This window comes from Augochlora pura, chromosome 3, assembly GCF_028453695.1.
Source record: "Augochlora pura isolate Apur16 chromosome 3, APUR_v2.2.1, whole genome shotgun sequence".
Taxonomy (NCBI): Eukaryota; Metazoa; Arthropoda; class Insecta; order Hymenoptera; family Halictidae; genus Augochlora; species Augochlora pura.
The window spans coordinates 4,793,495-4,812,587 of NC_135774.1; the positions used below are offsets into that span (position 1 = coordinate 4,793,495).

Here is a 19,093-nt window from a genome sequence, read left to right on the forward strand (position 1 = left end):
GTATGTAGGATGTCGCGAGCGCGGTGACTTGGTGGATGGCCGGGTGTTGCGCTCGGCGGAAAAAAACAAAGGAAAGCGATCAGCGGTAACGCGGAGAGGATCGCCGAAGCGATCCTCAGTTGTGATCGGTCGTAGCTGCGGTGAATAGCTAATAATTGTATTTCGTTTTTGTACCTATATCTTTCACATTTTATTCTATTAATAAAGTTGCTTTTTTCGTTATTAAGACATTGCGATATTGCGGGAGTCAATCACCTAAAACCCGATCCTACATGTATAATACTTCGTCAATTACATTAGGTTATCGAAAGACGTCATATAACGTTCCTAGTCAACAATGTGTTAAGAAGACTAGTTTCCTAGACAACGACTGAAAAAGTGTTTGCAAGACAAATTGAGAACTATAATTATATTTTCTTTTGTTTCTCGAACTAATTGCAATGATTGAAACAATTTGATTAGGAATTGTCTAGTAAAATAGTCCCTCTAATGTATAAAAGAATGTAGATCATATGGCCCAGTGTTTTGCCAAGTCATTTGAATAAATTTTGAGGAATTCGACGCAAAATTTTATTTTGAAATCAATACAAACTTCAGATTTATTCCTGGATAAGAAATTGTGATTTTATTTGTCGAGAAATTATCTGTTGCCCAAGAATAAGTAACAATCGTTATACGAATACAATGTTATTCGTCGTTACATATGAACGAACAATGGATAAATGTAACAATACAAAAAACATATTTTATCAAAATGGAACTATTTTTTTTTAACTGAAACTGAATTTCTATTCCATCAAGAATTCATTCGTTTTGATCAAAAATTGATTCGTTATTGTAGGAAAATTCAATGTTACAACAACCCTTTATTTAAATATTATCCAAGTTGATATTCAAATTTATCCATATAAAATGCCTCATCTTGCCAATGTAAAAATACTGTTAAGATTTCTAAAATACCTGTAACACAGTCTACGACAAACAGATTGACTTCTAATATTCTAATATTCGGTCTTTCAAGATTGAATACTGTCACTTACAAACATTATCTTGCTATCAGCACAGTAACCTAAAATAATCTATAATCAGGCAAATAAAACAGGAACAACTTACTATTAAAATCTATGGTCGCACAAAAGAAGAATTTACGACATTGTTTATCTGCCAAGCTTACAGAAAAGACTCTGTATGGGAATTGCATTGTATAATACATATGAATTTCTAAAAAAGTAGAAATATAAATTTGAGAACACAAGATTAATACTGCATGTATATTAATAAAAATTAAACTGGTAAAACTGCAAGGATATTAATCGGTATACGTTTGAAAGCTGTTTAAATAAATGCCAGTAGATTGAAGTGAACGAAAGACATAAAATGGTACACGTAAGTTTTGTTAGTTATCCGTTATAAAACGAGAAAACGTTCTAATAGATTTAGCTGACTTAACACTGTATCGACCGGTAGCCTATAAATCGGTTTTTTACTCCGATCAGTAGCCTGTGAATCGAAAGTCATTGCAACTAATAATTTGTTATCTATTATTCAAGTAAAAGTGTTAGATTTTACTACTGTGGGCTTCCATATTATTATGTAACTTTTCAAATATTAGATACAATATTAGATATAAATATTAGATAAAATAAATATCGTTCAATGCTAATGTTATAAATGACATAAATATTCACGGCCGAATTACCGGTCGGCAAAACGTTAAGACCAAAGCAGTAAAATAAGAGCGATCTGTGGTTAGGGAAACAGAGGTTCTTCATGCTGAGATAATTAAAGGAGGGAAGATCTATGGTCAAATACGTAAGGCAGATCTTCCCCATAGTCAAGCAAGTAGTATAGCCAGATCAATGACCAGGCATGTGGAATAGGAACAGTTTGTAGTTAGACAAAAGACACCGGAACGACCCACGTTTATTAAAGCTTTAAATTTAAATGGTTAATATTCTCTACATAATATTCCTGTTAATACTTGCGACAAGCAATAAATAATAATTTTGTCAAAATTGATTCTCCAAAAGAAATTACGATAGTTTATTTACGATAGTTTATTTCTTTGTATAAAATCATCTACATTCTGATTGTGCAACGAGTATCGATCGTCCTGTATACATATAAATAACGTAAAATGCAGCTTTAGATAATTTGAGTTGCAGGATACTCTTACATCCTACAGTAAATATTATAATCATGATATTAAATATATTTATTTAATAATAACGAATCCGTAGTGCACATATATATACATAATTATTGACAATAACTGATTTCATACGTTGTCAACAGTTATGTATATTATACAATTTTGTTTCTCTATGATGACAGTTTATTAAATAACCATCTGATTCGCCAAAAAAATGATTACATCACTATAACATTCATATTCCATTTATTAAAGTTGATTAAACGGCCGAATACTACGACGCCGTATATGAATCCACGTGGGATAAAAACAACCGAACAAAACTCGTTAACATATTGTCACGTGTCGCAACATGCCTCACCTCAATTCATTGGTGCAGCCGAAAGTTGTAGAAACATCGACTTTAAAAATTACGGTCTCGGCGAACCGATGCAATTCCGATGAATTTTTTCGTCCGGCTCGTTTCGAGCAACGTGCGCCATTCGGTTGTTTTTTTTTTGTTCGAGGCATTTTCTCACGGGCGATTGGCTGGCGGAGGCAAGTCATACCAACGCATTTCAATTAACTCGATACCACGTCCGTTCGTTGCGTTTTGCAACGTGTACGCGGGGCCGTCATTGTGAAATATGTGTCCCATATGGGACGTTCGCCGGCTATAGGGTTTTAAAAACATCCCAGAAATGGAAATGAAGATATATCGGCGTTGTGGCGCGCGATGCCCCTGGCAGCGACGTTGTTTACGAGTCAACTTTATCGCGAGAACGCCCGCCCGCGTCCTTTCTTCTTCTTTTCTCTCGGCCAGAATCACTCGGCCTTATTTCTCATTTCGTTCCCGAACTCTTTTGGGCGTCAAACATTTCTTCTCCACCTGACAAACTTCTGGCCATGCCTACCGCGACCCCAATCACCACACCGAAACATCGACAGTTGCACAGGATGGGAATCACGAGTGCATGAAGACCCTGTTAACCACTTAGCTGCGTCGATCTATTTTTGAGATCAATTTGTATGTGTTTCATCAATCACATTGGGTGCGGCTTCTCTCGACAAGTTGTTCTAGAATTATTCTAAGATGTGCGTCATTTATGAATATTTAACCACAAGCATATCAACCTAAAACGTAGGAGAAGTATTTTTGTTATAAAATTTAAAATTACCATTTCCTTTTGACGTGTATACACGTCGTCCAAAGCTGAAAGGTTAACATGTGATTAAATGTTATTTGTTCCTTGTGTTAATTTGGCATTATTTTCAAGCTTTAGAGTGTATTATTCTGCTATTTTTAGGAGAAACCTAATTGTTTAAAAACTGGAGCAACACGCTTGAATTTTTTAGAAATGCTAGAGGAACTAGTTTATTGCACGATGATTAAAATATGTTTCTTTAATTTTGTTATTATTTAATGACAACTTTCATATCTGAGCTATGACGAAAATTTAAACAATACATTTTGTAAGACTGTGTACTTATATGCGTGCTGAAAATTTCATTGATACCGTGCTCGCTTTGATAAGGGTAAAAAGCAATTTATCATCATTTTTTATTTTTAATAAAATATTTATTAAAATAAATTGTTTGACCCTCATCATATTGACTCTTTACGACAGTGTCAATTTGACACACGAGGGACTGTTACACTGTTACACTAACGTCCATATAAGACAGGTGAAATCAGAGCAACTTGTTTAACCCTACACGTTCAGACTGCTGTACAGTAGAACTACATTTATATGAACCTGTTGACAAATAAATGGGTTCACATAATAAGAATCCATTCGTTTCCCATCACTGACTAAAATTATCCGTTCATATAATAGGATGCCACATTCATATAAAAGGATTTAGTTTAGGATGGAACTAAGTTAACCCGGTGCTACTAAAATTTAATTCATACAAGCAGAGCTGATGTAAATACAGTTTTACTGCAATTGTGGTACTTTCAAGATTGCAAATTTTTGTTTCATGTAATGAGTACCAATAGAATGTTATACCATATCCTGCCTAGAAGTAGAATAAAATAGATCTCTATAAATGAATCTCTAATTGAAACTAAAATGATACGAATATTTTGAAAAGTACATTCGGTAAAAATAAATACTTTGAAGAGGTCATATATATTTTAAATCGTCGAATGTGCATATAACTGTCGTGTTCAAATATTTTATTAAATTAAATTGTATCAATGTTGATATTGAAAAAGGGAAAAGTTTACTTTGAATTCGGTGGCGTATGATTGAAAAAGTATTTAATTAAAAACATGGGCCTCCTTTCAAATGAAATCGAGCCGAATGTGCCGGGAGCATAAACTATTAATCAATTTATGTGGAAACCCATACATATTGGAGATATTTTAATTTTAATACTGCAATCTAAAAGAGTCCTTTGACCTCGGGCAGGAAGCTCCATTTTCGAGAAAATTGAATTTAAATATTCGTCGAGCGTTGAGTACATATTTGAGTGAGGTATTCGATCGGAATATATTGTTTTTGAGGAATTGTATATACAAAAAATTGAATAAATTTTAAATGTTACTTTTTTTTAATAAACATTTATTTTACGTGCTAAATTAATATTTGCACGAGAATATTCTTCTATCATTTTTACTATCAACCGCATTGTAACCGCACTCTGTGTGAAGTTTTTGTCATAGAGAGTAATACAATAAAAAATCATACAGTACTGACAATATGCGATTATCATTAAGAAAGTAAATACAACAATAAACAAACAAAATATTTGTACTATTATTCTTATTAAATATACATACGTGATATAAACTACATTGTTACAATTTTGTTATTTATTTATTGTTCGATACTTCAAGGTTCGTTAAGTGTTTACACGGCTTGATTTGGAGTACATTAAGAGATCACTCACTTTGTTACTACAAAATTTTCAGGATCGCTAACACGGGACCACTAAAGATTTCATTATAACTAATTTAAGATTATTTCAACTTTCATAAATACCCATACGCAGCTGACCCTATAAATGATCTCGCACTTTCAAAAGGACTTTGTACTGTTTTGGGTACAATTTCTCAGGAAGCGACAAGCGATTACTACTATCATAATCGAGCAACTTTAACCGAGATTCACGCGACGATCAACGTTACAGCACTGGATCCAAATAATAAATAAGAGCCTGGTAACTGTACCATCGTCGAACCACACGTTCCGAAAGAACGAGAAAAAAAAAAGACGACAATTTGTAGTCCTCTAATCGAGACTAATTACCACTTTCAGCGATCCATCCGACGTAGCGATACCACTTAAAAAAATATACCATGACATTCCACTCACAGTAAATTCATGAAAAAAAGAACAATAAACCAGAATAAAAGTAAACAAGCTATGTATTTAGAAAGTAATGAGAATGAGAGTAATTTAACGATCAGTGAAAAAAAAGCCATAGTCACCCCATCGTGTAACTTGTCCGCGGCCGGAAACGGCCGACTCAGTCTTACTAACCTTCGATTTCAGGTCCTCCTGTCGAGGTCGGCGTCACCATGTACGTCTTGAGTATCAGCTCGCTATCCGAAGTGAAAATGGTACTACCTCTAGGTCTTACTCAGTCATTAAACGCTGAAAATCGATTTTATTAATCATTCCGATCGTTCGACTTAAAACATCCCCCACCCCTTTGCCCGAGCAACCAATTCTTAGTGCCCGTGTATTTTGACAGAACGATTGCCGTCAATCGTTATATCCATGATCTCATGTACATACCGACACTCTGCAAACACATACACGCACAAACACACACACATACCATACCATACCATACATATAACGTACAGAAACGCGCGCGTGCCGCCACACAGTTAAACAAACAAAAGAACACCCATTTCAATATGTAACAGAGAATATACAACAGCACACGACGTACACGCGGCCGCGCACACACCAACACAGGATGATGCATGCACGCGCACAGAAACGCGATATAGTTTCCCCAGCTCTCTTTGATATTCCGTTCCGGTGGCATAATATTCGCGAAAGATTGAAGATCGCTACTTTCCCGATATTTTTCAAGCAACCCCGGAAACGAGCCGTTCTTGGGAACGTCGCTCGGAGCTTTGAAGAGATCGCTAAACACGCGCTCTCGGTTCATTTAATTCAGTCTGCGCCCGCACACGTGCACCGACTTCCATTTTCTATTGATAGAATGCAAGGGCGGCTCGCACGGTATATACGCATTCTACCAATGGAATATTGGAGTGTAAGCAACGAGGGCTGTTACTCGAGTAACCTCTTCCGATTTTTCCCAAGCTTACGTGTAACAGAATGCTTCGATAAATAACCGACGAGTATGCATTTTTAACGACCATCATTCGTATGCAGGCAACGGTAATGAAAGACGGATTCGCAAGGTATGCTCGATCGTTTACTTCCGGTACTTTTAATCGTACAAGACAGAAGTGTGCGCGGGCTCCATGTATTCTTGATTGCAACCGCGTAAATGGATTCTCAAGAGACTCGTAACTTGAAAAATAGTTATGGCAAATAACATTTTTAGATATTTTTGTATAAAGTATATACGAAGTTTTTGGAAGCATTGATGATCAAGCGACGTTGAATGAACTTTGCAAGAAGTGTTATTTTCAAAACATTTTTCGAATTAATGAATTTCAAACAATTCTGTTTACACGACGACTTGAATGTTGAGAAAACTTTCTGTCGAACGTTTCCGTGAAGATAAACGACCAAGCGTGATTTGCTAATTTGAAATCTATTTTTTACTTGCATATTGGAGCGATCGCCGATAAAAGAAGACGAGTCGGATATTATCTCGAACTTCGTACTATTCATAAGTTTGATTAAAATCAGTTGGTTAGTATATATTCGTGAGTTTCGAAGACGAACGGAATGAACTGTGAGCCAATGTTCTCGGTGAGCCTTATGCCGATTGGGACTAGACGCGCCAAGACTAGTCTTTGTCAGAATCGCGCATATTGCACCGTAACTTTCACAGAATCCCTCGGATTACTTTTCGGATAGGAGTCGGCTGATTGCGCAACAATGCTCGACAGGATCGATCGGTTCGAGGCGTGCGGAAGATAATCGATTAATTGCAGCCCGACCACAGGAAATTCACAGGTTTAATCTGGCTCGATCGAGGAGGGAAAAGGAGGACTTGTCCCGGGGCTGTTCGTCGCTCGATCGTACGTGTCGAGGGCCGATTGCCGCTTCCTCGATGAAATTAGTTCGGTTGCCGTGCACAGAACCGCATCGCCCCGAGCTGTGTGCTCCTTTGATCTGCTCTTCGTTTCGCGAGAACGCCTGGAACCGCGACAATCGCGTAACACGATTACGATCGGACCGTCGCTCTTCGAGCAGCCCTTCCACCCCGGCTCGGTGTCCAATTTCTTGGCAAGGTCTGCGACGGGACGCGAATCGATGCTCTTAAATCGACGAAATTTTCATTGGCCGCTATACGTTTCAATTCGAGTAAACTAATCGACGTCGAGCACGTCGCCTATTTTGGTCCGCGGGTCAACGAGTTAAACGTTCTTTGGTGACAAGACGAACCATAATGCTAGCGTCTAAATAACGTGGCAGATAGCTAATAGATTTATAATAAATATGTATCACACCGAACCGAATAGAAACGACCAAACTGATTTATTTGGATTTCTCGTTAGTCATCTTATGATTTATAAACTTTTGTACCCTTGATTTTTTTCCGAGCATAATTAACTTCATATTTATCCAACGGAACATATTACAATTTTTTTTTATTAAAAATTAAACGATTAAAAAAGTAACCAGTTCTACTAATCTATGCTTAAATCAAGAAAGTTAGCCAATATATTTTTCTATAAAGGAATATCTAGACTGCCAAACGTATAAAAAAAAAACATAAAAAGTATAGTTTCCAAACCGTGAACTAAACCGTAAATATTATATGAAATAATTTATCGAAGTGAAAATTTCAAAGAAACAGTATAATGCAACTAGACGCCAAAGAAAAGAAAGAAAACGTTTAAATGTATTAAACCGTTTGTAATAGACTTGTTTTGTGTTATAAATAATGAAATTTCAGATAGAATAATCTAGGTACAGGTTGCTCGAATTGTCACCTGCAAATAAAGAATTGAAATTCGGTGATACATTTGCCTTGCGTAACTGTCTCGCGATATATTTATTGTAGTTCTAGTATCTCGATGCCTGTCCCAGTTTCTCCTCGATTATTTGTTCAGACAGTTATCCCAACAGTTTTTCATTTTCACAACGCGTAGCATCTCTAATCGGACAGCAACTGACAATCAAGGAGAACAAAGTATATTCAAACTCACGGGCTTTTCGTTCAAATACATATTACTAACGAGCGTTCTCCACGCAGAAATGAATCCAATTACAACGGCGTTTCTAGACTGAGGAACATTAAACGTCTGTAGTTCATAAAAGGCTCGAAGAATTTTTGATAGCAGTTCACGCTGTTTATAGCTGTCAAAACATTGCAGGAAATTCAATGACACTTGATACAATAAGTTCCAAGTTTCTCTATGAAAATGGAAATTTCCATAAACTTTCATAATACAATTGTAACAAATACAATCTTAAATTACGCAAAACAATTGAAAATACGGTGAAAGATATAACTGACGCTATTGCTAAACATTTTATTGTCATTATTTTAATGAACTAATACCTAAGTAATCGATAGATATAAATGTACTATGAATGTGATCTATATAATTGTACTGTGAACATCGCCAGCGGTACATTGTCCTGTACATTAATCAATTTAATTAAGCGGCATCGGAGTAAACTTTCGTCGATTTGAGAGCATACGTTTGTACGAATGAAAACTGTTTCAAGTATCTTATAAACAATTTCTCATAACGAAGATACAACAAAATATCCTGTTGCCTGTGAATCTACGGATTCTTCTAAACTCGGTAGTGGAATAAGATTATTGGCTTTTTTATGTATATTCGTAAAAGTAAAGTTTAACCTTGATTATGCTTAAAATATGTTATACCAGGGAAGTATACTCGTCGGTAGTTACGGGCTCCGATCGATTCGATACGATCCTTTATAATTCGCCTGGCCGCCATGGTATTGACGTTAATGTTAGAGGCTCGTATTAATGTTAGAATAATGATGCGCGTGCATGGAACAGGGAACGACACTAGTACACGACACGCGGAAACCGCAACACGATACTCCATCAGAACAACACTAAACCAAAAATGGACAAAGTACTATTTCGCGTGTGTGAAACGATAAAAGTGCTCACAAAAACTCGTAGGCTACACTCAGAAAAAATAATATACCGAAAAAGAAGGAGCAGAGGAGATGAGGAACGATAAAAATTTCTGTAGATTCTTGCTACAGTCGTCTGGTTCGTGTATAGTACATAGTAGGCAGATGGTTTGTATCTGTACACGCATTATATAGTTAATAGAAAGGCACACGTTCTATCTATATCTCACTTAATTTCTAATCGAATCTCTATACGTCACGTTGACGATACTATTCTCTGAACGGCCACTAATCATTCTCGATCTTACATTTTTCCGAGTGTAGACAAATATATATACATATATATATGTACATGTTACGTATAATATCTCATACTATAAGCATATATATATGTATATATATTTTACATTTTGCTATATTACATATATATATTTCACTGTCTCCTGCTTGTTACTTTTATTAGCCTATGCTGTCTGAAGCGTGGTTTGCTCTATTGTCCGGAACGACGACTCGAACGAACACTTTTGTTTCCTCTGTAGTAGAACAATAGTATCTTGTTCAATTTTGGATATTAACATACGCACGACCGTCCCGTTAGACCATTTTTAGACGCTAGCTGCTATGCCGCGGTTGCTGAGATGGGCTGCCCGCCTGCCACCACTTACAATTATTATTATTCTATATTTTATTCCGCCCGAAAAGCCCCCTGTCGACCCTGCCCCTCGAGACTCACCCACCACCGCCATCACAATACCTTCACGACCACGATACCTTCTCACCTCCACGAACCATCCCAACCCCAAGCCCCGAACCCCCTGTGTCTGACACCGCACGTATCACACGTTCGTTTTTTTTCTTTTTTCGAACTCGAGAAAGACCCCGGTTCCACGTGTCTCAATGACAACGTACTGGAAACACGAAAAGAATCGTAAAGAAAAAAAACTAGAACCGAAAGACAAAACACGTCCGTTCGATAGCTTTCGGTCGGTGAATTGAATTGTTTGGAAAATCCGATCCGCGAGCAATGAGATTCGCCCGGAATCGACGATCGCAGTGACAATGACAGCAATTTAGCGATGTGTTTCTCTGAACTAGTTCTACCGTTTCACGAGTTTAGATCTGAGATAGCGATTACTATTACGTTTACGAAACGAGAGAACAAACGAGAACCGGCAGGCCGATCAGGGGAGTGGAACAGGTAACATTAAACGAGAGGGACCAGACCGGGGAACGTGAAATGTCAAACGGTACACGGGTCTGAACGTCTCGTGACGCATACGCACGTAGACACACGGGTGTTACTAGCGCAATGCCAATTAGAATAAACACGATGCTCGACTAGTAACGGTGGCCGTCGGAACAAGAGACCGAGAATCGTTACAAAAGGGAAATCTGTAACGAGAAACATCCAAGAAATGAGTGGTACGAACGAAAACGAAAGAAATGATGATAGTTGAATAAGGTAAAGTCACCTTGTTACGTGACTCTGATGGGTGGATATATATACATGTAATACAGAGTTCCCCAGAATTTCGATTGCACTCGAAAAGAGGTGGCTTCTGATGTGATTTGTTATAACATTTTTCTGAGCAAAAATGTTGGTTACGAGTTTGTTCACGAGCTATTAACGAAAACCGCAGACCAATCACAGAGCGAATACAGCTGGTGCGATAGCTAACGTGACACGGAAGTGACCGCCAAGGCGGAGCTCTTTTCGTTCTCGCTCTTTAATTAGTTCATATCATTCGCTAATACACTCATTCATGAAGACGCAACTAACATTTTCGCTAAGGAAAAGGTTACTTCAAATTACGTTAGGAATCCCCCCCTTCCAGATGATCTGAAGGTTCTGAGACACCGAGTATGTACACATGCATATGTGTATATATAGTATAATATATGCATGTATGTAGATATAATATAATATATGCATATGTGTACATATAATATAATATATACATATATGTACATATTTATCATATATGCTTACAGGCACATATAATGTAATATACATGCATATATGTATACGTATTCACGTATACATGTATATACATACATATATATGGATATATATATAATAGTTAAGGATTATATATATATATAACGAGTCAAGTATGAATAATTCTTCTAGCTCGGAAAGCAACGTGGCCGACGAGTGCTGTTGATTTGGTTCCGTGCAGGGTGCGAGCTCTCTTCGACTTGTACGCTTGCATTTTACCCCTGACTTTCGTGCTTTCTTTGCAAATATAGTCGAACATAATGTTTCAAAAATGCTAGTAAAGGTTTCTGCTCGTTGAATGGTTCGATCGAGTACGCTTGCCGCGTTGAACACCTACGCTTCTGTAATAGGTGCCCGTATTAAATTTCTCTCGAACTCGACGAAGGCATACTTCCATCCGTGAGTCAGGGGTGAGCCACGAACTGTATAAGGTTCTTGTCTACGTACAAATCTACCTGTCACATGTACGGAAACATAGAAACTAGCGGGTAATCAGAGCGACCAAGGCCGGATGGTTTTGTTGATTGCAGGTCCACCAGTGGAGGTCGGCGTCACCATGTATGTCCTCAGCATCAGCTCCGTGTCCGAAGTGTTGATGGTACAGTTTGCATTCTCAAACTCATACAGAACTCACAATCGACAGCCGTTTTCGATCATTTCTTTCTTCCCTACGAATCGTTCGTATCGACGGGTAACCCTGAGAACCCCATCTTTCACACCGTTTCAATGAGAGGAATCGCTGCAAAATGCAATCTTACTCTTCATTCTCACTCTCTTTCTTTGTCTCTCTCTCTCTCTCTCTCTCTCTCTCTCTCTCTCTCTCTCGTTCACACTTTCTCTTTCTGTCTATTTCTCATTCTCATTTTCCATAACGTCTTTCGCGGATCGAATCACCGCGCCGAAGCGATCGATCGACGCCAATCATCATGAATTAATCGTGTTGGCCGCGACATCCGAGCAAAAGAATCAGCATCCCGATCGCGCCGATTCATCCTCCCACTATGCCACTTGTTTCCGATTGTTTGTTTCACGATTATCGGACGACGTGTGCGCGCGCGTGTGTGGTCCCTTCCGTGAATATTCATAAGCCTGCGCAAAATTCGAAAGAACAACATTCGATCGAAGGGCGGGAAGCGAGGGGGCCGGTCGCGTCGGTAACGCGTGCGCGCGCGCAAGAGCACGTAACTCTAATAAATATTCGGCTGAATATTCATGTAGTTACCACTTCGTTCTTCGAGCGAATCCAATGGAATTCGGTGATCGGGGACCGGTAACTACGTCGCGGAGGTATTCGGACGATTCGAGTCACCGCCGGTTCGTTTGTGCGCCGCGAAATGGTCAAAATTGAAGCATTTCCTTCGTCGATTGGAAGTCTCGAGGAAATCCTCGACTAGCGAACGCGAAAAAATGCGCGCCAGGGGACCCGCAGGCAATGCGCGGCTCGCGATATTTATGTTGGCAGCAAGGGGCATATTGGCGTATACACACATTCACACGGAACACAGCAAACACACAAACGCTCGTGCTCAGACGGACCGAGACACCCCCATACATGACAATTTGCATCTACATGCGCGCGTTTCTATGTACACGAGAGTACAGATGCCACGTATACCAGCATACCACACTACGTACACTACACGGATGGCCTACTAACCTACGTTTTTATAGCTCGTCACAGCTGTTTGGTTGGCTGAACTGTTACAAGGGAACCTTGCTACGTTCCACAGTCTTCGCAAGATATATTCTTGTCCACTTCGTTTATGGTTTATGGTTGACTCGTTTAATTCGATTTGCGATGTTCTTGTTGCATGGCCCTACCCGCGATGCTCGAATCGGCGACGACAGGTCAACAGAACGGGAAAAGGAGATGTGGCGCGGGGGTGACGGCGACGGCGGCGGCGGCGGAGGCGGTGCACGCGGGGGCGGTAAACGAAAACGTACCGCAAAAAGCGACGGGAGGTGACGAACCCGGCCACCGAAAAATGCGTTCGACCGTGCGGCAATCCGCTCTAACGCTTTTTACGGTTGTCCCACCCGCAATATCGTTTTCCGGCGATTCGTTTTATCGCGTAGAAGGGATTTACGAGCCGAGGAATAAAAGTGAGCCGAGCGTGTTTCAAACATACTCGGCTCTCGATGGCAGGGACGTGCTACGATATCGAACGGAGAGAGCCGCCGCTGCCTCTGCCGCCTCTATCGCCAGAAATTACGTGCGACGATGCCTCCCGTTTACAAAACACCGACATGAAAATTCTACGCGAACCGTACTTGGCCGAGTTAGGGGGTGGAATCGCAATTCGAGCACCGCAGGCCGCACATACGCTGGAGGCACGCATATATACGCGTAGACGTACACGTATTCTTCGTAACTTCTATAGTGGTATACGTATATAAGCGTGTACACAGCCTCACGTACGATATACATATATACATATGTGTGTATACACATATATATATATACCTACATATATATTTCTCGTATACCCGATATATTGCATACGTATGTACGTATATATATATATACTGTATATGTTTTTTTTCTGAATATTTAAGATACGTATATAGCGTAATTATATGGCGTATTGTGTATTGCGTATACTCCTGTAGTGTTCAAAGGTATCTGTTCCGGTGTCTGCAATCAGTTTCAAACCGATGCTGGATCAATCTCTGTCGATCTGAAATTACCGTGATCTTGGACCGACGCTCCTTCGGGTCGCGTACACGACGCCTTGGTGATTCTCGAAATTCGAAACAGCGAATCGAAGTCGTAAAAAGGAAAGAATTGTTTCGTACGAAAGCGAATACGGAATTCCTCGTGAAACCGTAGAAAAGGAGCTCGGCGATCAATCGGATTCCAGAGAACGAGTTTGGAGCTGAATGTATGAGACTGGACCCCAGGTGTTGAGCCCTGTGCGGAAACCAAATCAAGTCGACACTGTCACCTGGGACGTGACTCGCGATTTTTATATCCGTTGGCGAGCCTCCACGATATGTCCTTCCTTTCTCTCTCTCTCTCTCTCTCTCTCTCTCTCTCTCTCTCTCTCTCTCTCTTTCTCTCTCTCTCTCTCTCTCTTCCCTCTCTTCCCTCTCTTCCCTCTATCCTGCTTCCTGTCCCGTTGCTATTCCGTTGCCGGACAAGTCGAAACATCGCCGGCGATCGCTCGCACAGAAACTTGTCCCGGCCGTGGTGCAAAGAAGCCAATCTTCCCTTCAATTTGCCACACCCGTTTCATCTCTTCCTACGAGACAGCGAGCACGCATCGGCGAGGAATCTCGCGAGACGCTGCGGGCTGGTAGCTATCTCTTCATCCTTTTGCTCCGTGCTGCCACTTTTCCATGTAGATCTGGACGTCGCGATTTGTCAAACGAACGACGTCTCCGGTAAACGAACGGCAAAGATCAAAAAGATGCGAACTGTGGTGAAAGAAAGACCATGAGAACAATTTTGATGAACAAAGAGAAAACCGTGACCCGCACATCCTTACTTCCCTCTGGCCAGCCGACGACGATCGCATTAGAAACAGAGAGTACTATAGCTCGTGCGACGTTGCGACTACAGTCAAGATATCATATGCAAATACATTGTTTGTAGATATATATATAATATATATACAACTTATATATATACTTCTTATAATTATAGGTATAAATACCGACACCTATATGAGCTGTATCATTGTCAGTGTGTGCAGTACGCTTCTGGTCGCTATGAATCACTATTACGCCGTACACATTGAAGTATTATCTTTTTATCTGTGTGTGAAAGTGCGTGCGTGTTTATGCGCGGATGGTGGCACGAATGCGTGCGTGGGTGGGCTTGTGTAATCGTGCGCACATGAAAATCCACGCTGTGTCGCGAGATATGGGCACGCGTACACACGGACTAGCCACTCGTCGAGGCGCAAAACAGAGCACAATGCAATTTGTTGGGCCGGAACGCGTCCTCGTACGAGCCTTTTTCGCCTTCCGTCATTGGTCGTACACAGACTGCGTTGTTTTCCTTTTCTTTCTTACTTATTCACTCACTTTCTTTCTGTCTTTCATTCGTTCTCTCTCTCTCTCTCTCTCTCGCTCTCTCTCTCGTTCTCTCTTTCTCTCTCTATATACATATTCACTCTTCTTTGTCTATGTCTCATTGTTTTTCATTTTCCATTCGCTTACGAGCTGGCTTCTGCTTTGGAACGCTTCAGTAACACAGTTTCGTTAACCTGTTCTCTAAGCTATAGTTAGGCGGACGCTTATCGCTAAGAAACTGCTACAAAGCGCCCTTAACCCTTTCATATTCCTGGACGAGGTATCAACCGAATTTATTTCGTTTTATTTTCAAACGAAACGCATTCTTTCTTTCTTTGCCTAGCATTTTATTGAATGGGCTGCAGTGAATCCGACGAGTATTCGTGCGCTCGTATTTTCTTTTTAAAGCATTTTGGCTGTAGAATGGTGCATTGATACAATCTGGACTTTTCAATATTTCATTGCAGGTAGGGAGAACATGCACTGTTTGGAAACGCGAATTGTTCGTGCAAAAATGATAACAGTAAAACAAAATCCGGTGGTTGAAACAATATTTTCATATCGATGATCCATGAGATAAAACGTAATAAGAAAAGCAACAACAATTGTTTTTGCAATGATAATGTATTTATTATCTAAAGAGGGTGTTTTTAAATCGTGAGAAATAAACTATTCTTTATCAGTGTGTATACTAAAATAGTTAAAAGAAGAATTAATGAATTGTAATCTGAAAATACAGAAGATCGAATAAGCCCTTAGTATTTACAAATTGATTCTTTGTTACTTTCCATATAAAATACCTGCTTGAAATGTTCAGTAACTATACCAGTTATCAATCTCCAAATACCTTTTTACCACAAAACGTTTGAATTACTCGTGTTATTTTTGCACAGTAAATTATCGATAGAGTCATTACCGATTTTAAACGTACATGCATTAATATACGTGTGCCGGAGTATTAAAAACTTTATCAATACGCTATAATATTCTTTCACACTATTACTCGAAAAACACTGAATGTGCAAACAATTATTTAGTCCACTGCATTCACTCAGCTATTTTTCTTTAGCTGCAGCTGTATGTGAAATATCACTATTATAATTACAAAGACAATACTTTATCATTTTGAGCTTCGATTTGACCCTAAGTGGTATAACTTATGCAAAGAAAATTTTGTGTAACACTGAAAATATTTATTGCAAGAAGAGAGTAAGATTCGTATGATTTAAAATACAATGTTAAACCCCCACGAAATATTTTAATAAAAGGAGACTACGAGTTACCTCGTTTCTAAATGGAACAGAGAAAGACCGTTGTAATAAATACCTCGTCTAAGACTGTGAAAGGATTAAGTATAACGCATCTAACGTTACTTACAGCGTTACTTTGTACCTCATTAACAAAAGTTGTCGGAAGAATAACGTGATCGAACTAAAGTCATCAAGCTTTGGAAATCGTGAATCTCGTATATCAGAATAATTGAAGTAAAATATGAAATATGTGTATTTATCTATACGTGTAGAAGGTAATCTTATTAACTTTACACCTTGTACTAACCTTCAGAACACAGGTAATAAATACCTGAATCATTTTAAAGATGGAAACCGTTGCAAATTTAATATAAAGTTACAATTACTTTGCAATACATTGGCAAGCAATACAAAATGTAAAATCTAATAACAATTAATATGAATAACATCTCAGTAAAGTTTAATATTTTAAATGTTCAAAAGACTTAGAATCACTGAAATTGTTAAAAGAAGAAATGAATAATAAAACAAAAAAATAAAGCACCTAGTTAATAAATTTAAAAAGGAAGTAGTCCAAGTAGTATTTAATTATTTCTTAAAACAATTATTTAAACATTCCAAATGACTTGAATAAACAGAAAAGGTTGACAAATTTCGTAAAATAAAATTAATAACAAATAATATCTGAACAGTATAGCTACCTGCAATCAATGTCAACCAAGAATAAGGAATAGACAAAAAGCTAGCGTAATACAGATAGTGCTAGAGAATAGCAATTGCAATTTCTCTTTCTGCAAAGATCGAGGAGCGAGACGTGACAAAAACGAATGGAATTAAAAAATTTACAGGAACGAGAGATTAGATGTCTAACGTAACATTGCAGCTGGAGACTCGCCAAACGAGGCAAAGCTTCCTGCCATGATAACATTCGTCCAAAGTGACATCAGTGCCGCGTAACGACGGAGATACTTTCGAGCCCACTTTAATTAATTAATGTCGCTTTTTGAACTCGAGTCAGAAACCACTTGCGCCCGCTACGGATCCCCCAATTAATAACAAACAACTCCGTGTACATATCGCTGCGGAGAATACGATGGTAATTGAGTCTGACTAACTCATTGATGAGCATCTCGGTGAACGATAAAAAAATACCGGATATCGAACAGTAGAATACGTTGTGTAACATTCAAGCTTTAAGGGCGAACTTCGAGAGCTGAAGAGATGGAAAAAAGAATGAAGTAGACGTATCGCTTTGCTCCCGAGTTACGATTATCCCGATACTCGACGTTGTTCATTTGCTGTAATAAACGAACGAGAATTAACGCCGTCAAACTCGCATAACGGGATCAATGAAAAATTTCTTCCCGAAATGGTATTTACAATTTCGCGTTCCTTTCGACCCATTTTCGAGGTGCAGTCAACCATAAACATGTTAATTTCACAGAAAAGCACGATATATTTCCAGTTTTACCTATTTACAAAAGTTTTAATCGATTTTCCGGATTGCAGTTTCGTAACTACCTGTTCCATTATATTTTGTAATATCGATTTAAGTGTAATTTTATTAAACTTCGTACCAGCTTCCCATAACAGACAGAATTACAATTCGCTTGGGAAGTAGTAATTATATTGAAAAAGTAAAATAACGCAAAGTTTAGATTTGCATTATAATCCATAAACGAATCTAAAACAAAGCACGAATATAAAGCACGGAGATAGGAGATAGTAGAAGTTTGTTTAAAGAGAGCGGAATGTTAATAGCAACGTTGTATTTGAAAAAGCGCTATAGAATTTTCCGTAAAATGAGTCACATAAGTTTCACATTATCCGCATACAGAACCTCGCAACGGCAAACGCTTCTACGCTCTGATAATGGAAACATAATGGAGGAAACGATTTGGCTCCCGAAACTGACTTTGAATAGACTGAGATTACTGTCGACAAATTCATTGCAAAATAATAATTTCACACCAAAAATGTCTTCCATGAAACAGTAAAAGCGAATAGAAAACTATCGCAACGATAATGGAATTTGTTATTACTGTTTCATTCTAGCCTTTCTCCAACTAATAAACGTTATCAAATAAATTTTTAGATTTTAGATGTTTGTGCTTTTTTTTCGCCTAGCCGGCGTTATAATATTTTGTGAAACCTGCGAATTAAATACTTATTAAAATATTTTTCGGTAACAAGTAATACTTGGGTACATTCTTCTATGATCACAAAATTATTTAAAATTTATTTATGTAGAAGAATATAATTTTTTAAATATTATATTTTTGATCGCCGGTGATTAACACGGTCCAAACAGTAAGTATATTATCAGTCACCGGTGACTGATATGGCGCTTAACGTGTTAAATTGTAGTAAACAATGGTTCTTTTACAATAAAAATGGATCACTAAAATTTATTAATCAATAGAATCGTAATTTTTTCTATGAATGTTTTAATAAAAGGATTCAT

General features: G+C 38.5%; 1 protein-coding gene across 7 annotated transcripts in view; it reads left to right on the plus strand.

Moving 5' to 3' along the window:
• Rdl (Resistant to dieldrin) overlaps nucleotides 1-19,093 on the plus strand; it is a 189,172-nt gene that overhangs the window by 108,603 nt on the left and 61,476 nt on the right. For 4 of the 7 annotated variants that reach the window (XR_013493768.1, XM_078177412.1, XM_078177414.1 and 1 more), the window contains exon 3: nucleotides 5,635-5,702. Coding sequence is in view for 6 of the 7 variants with exons in the window: in XM_078177412.1 (XP_078033538.1) it covers nucleotides 5,635-5,702 (68 nt within the window). In the remaining variant the exon portion in view is untranslated. Of the gene's footprint in view, nucleotides 1-5,634; nucleotides 5,703-11,892; nucleotides 11,961-19,093 lie in introns of all 7 variants that reach the window. The other 3 variants (XM_078177413.1, XM_078177415.1, XM_078177417.1) reach the window with 1 other exon arrangement.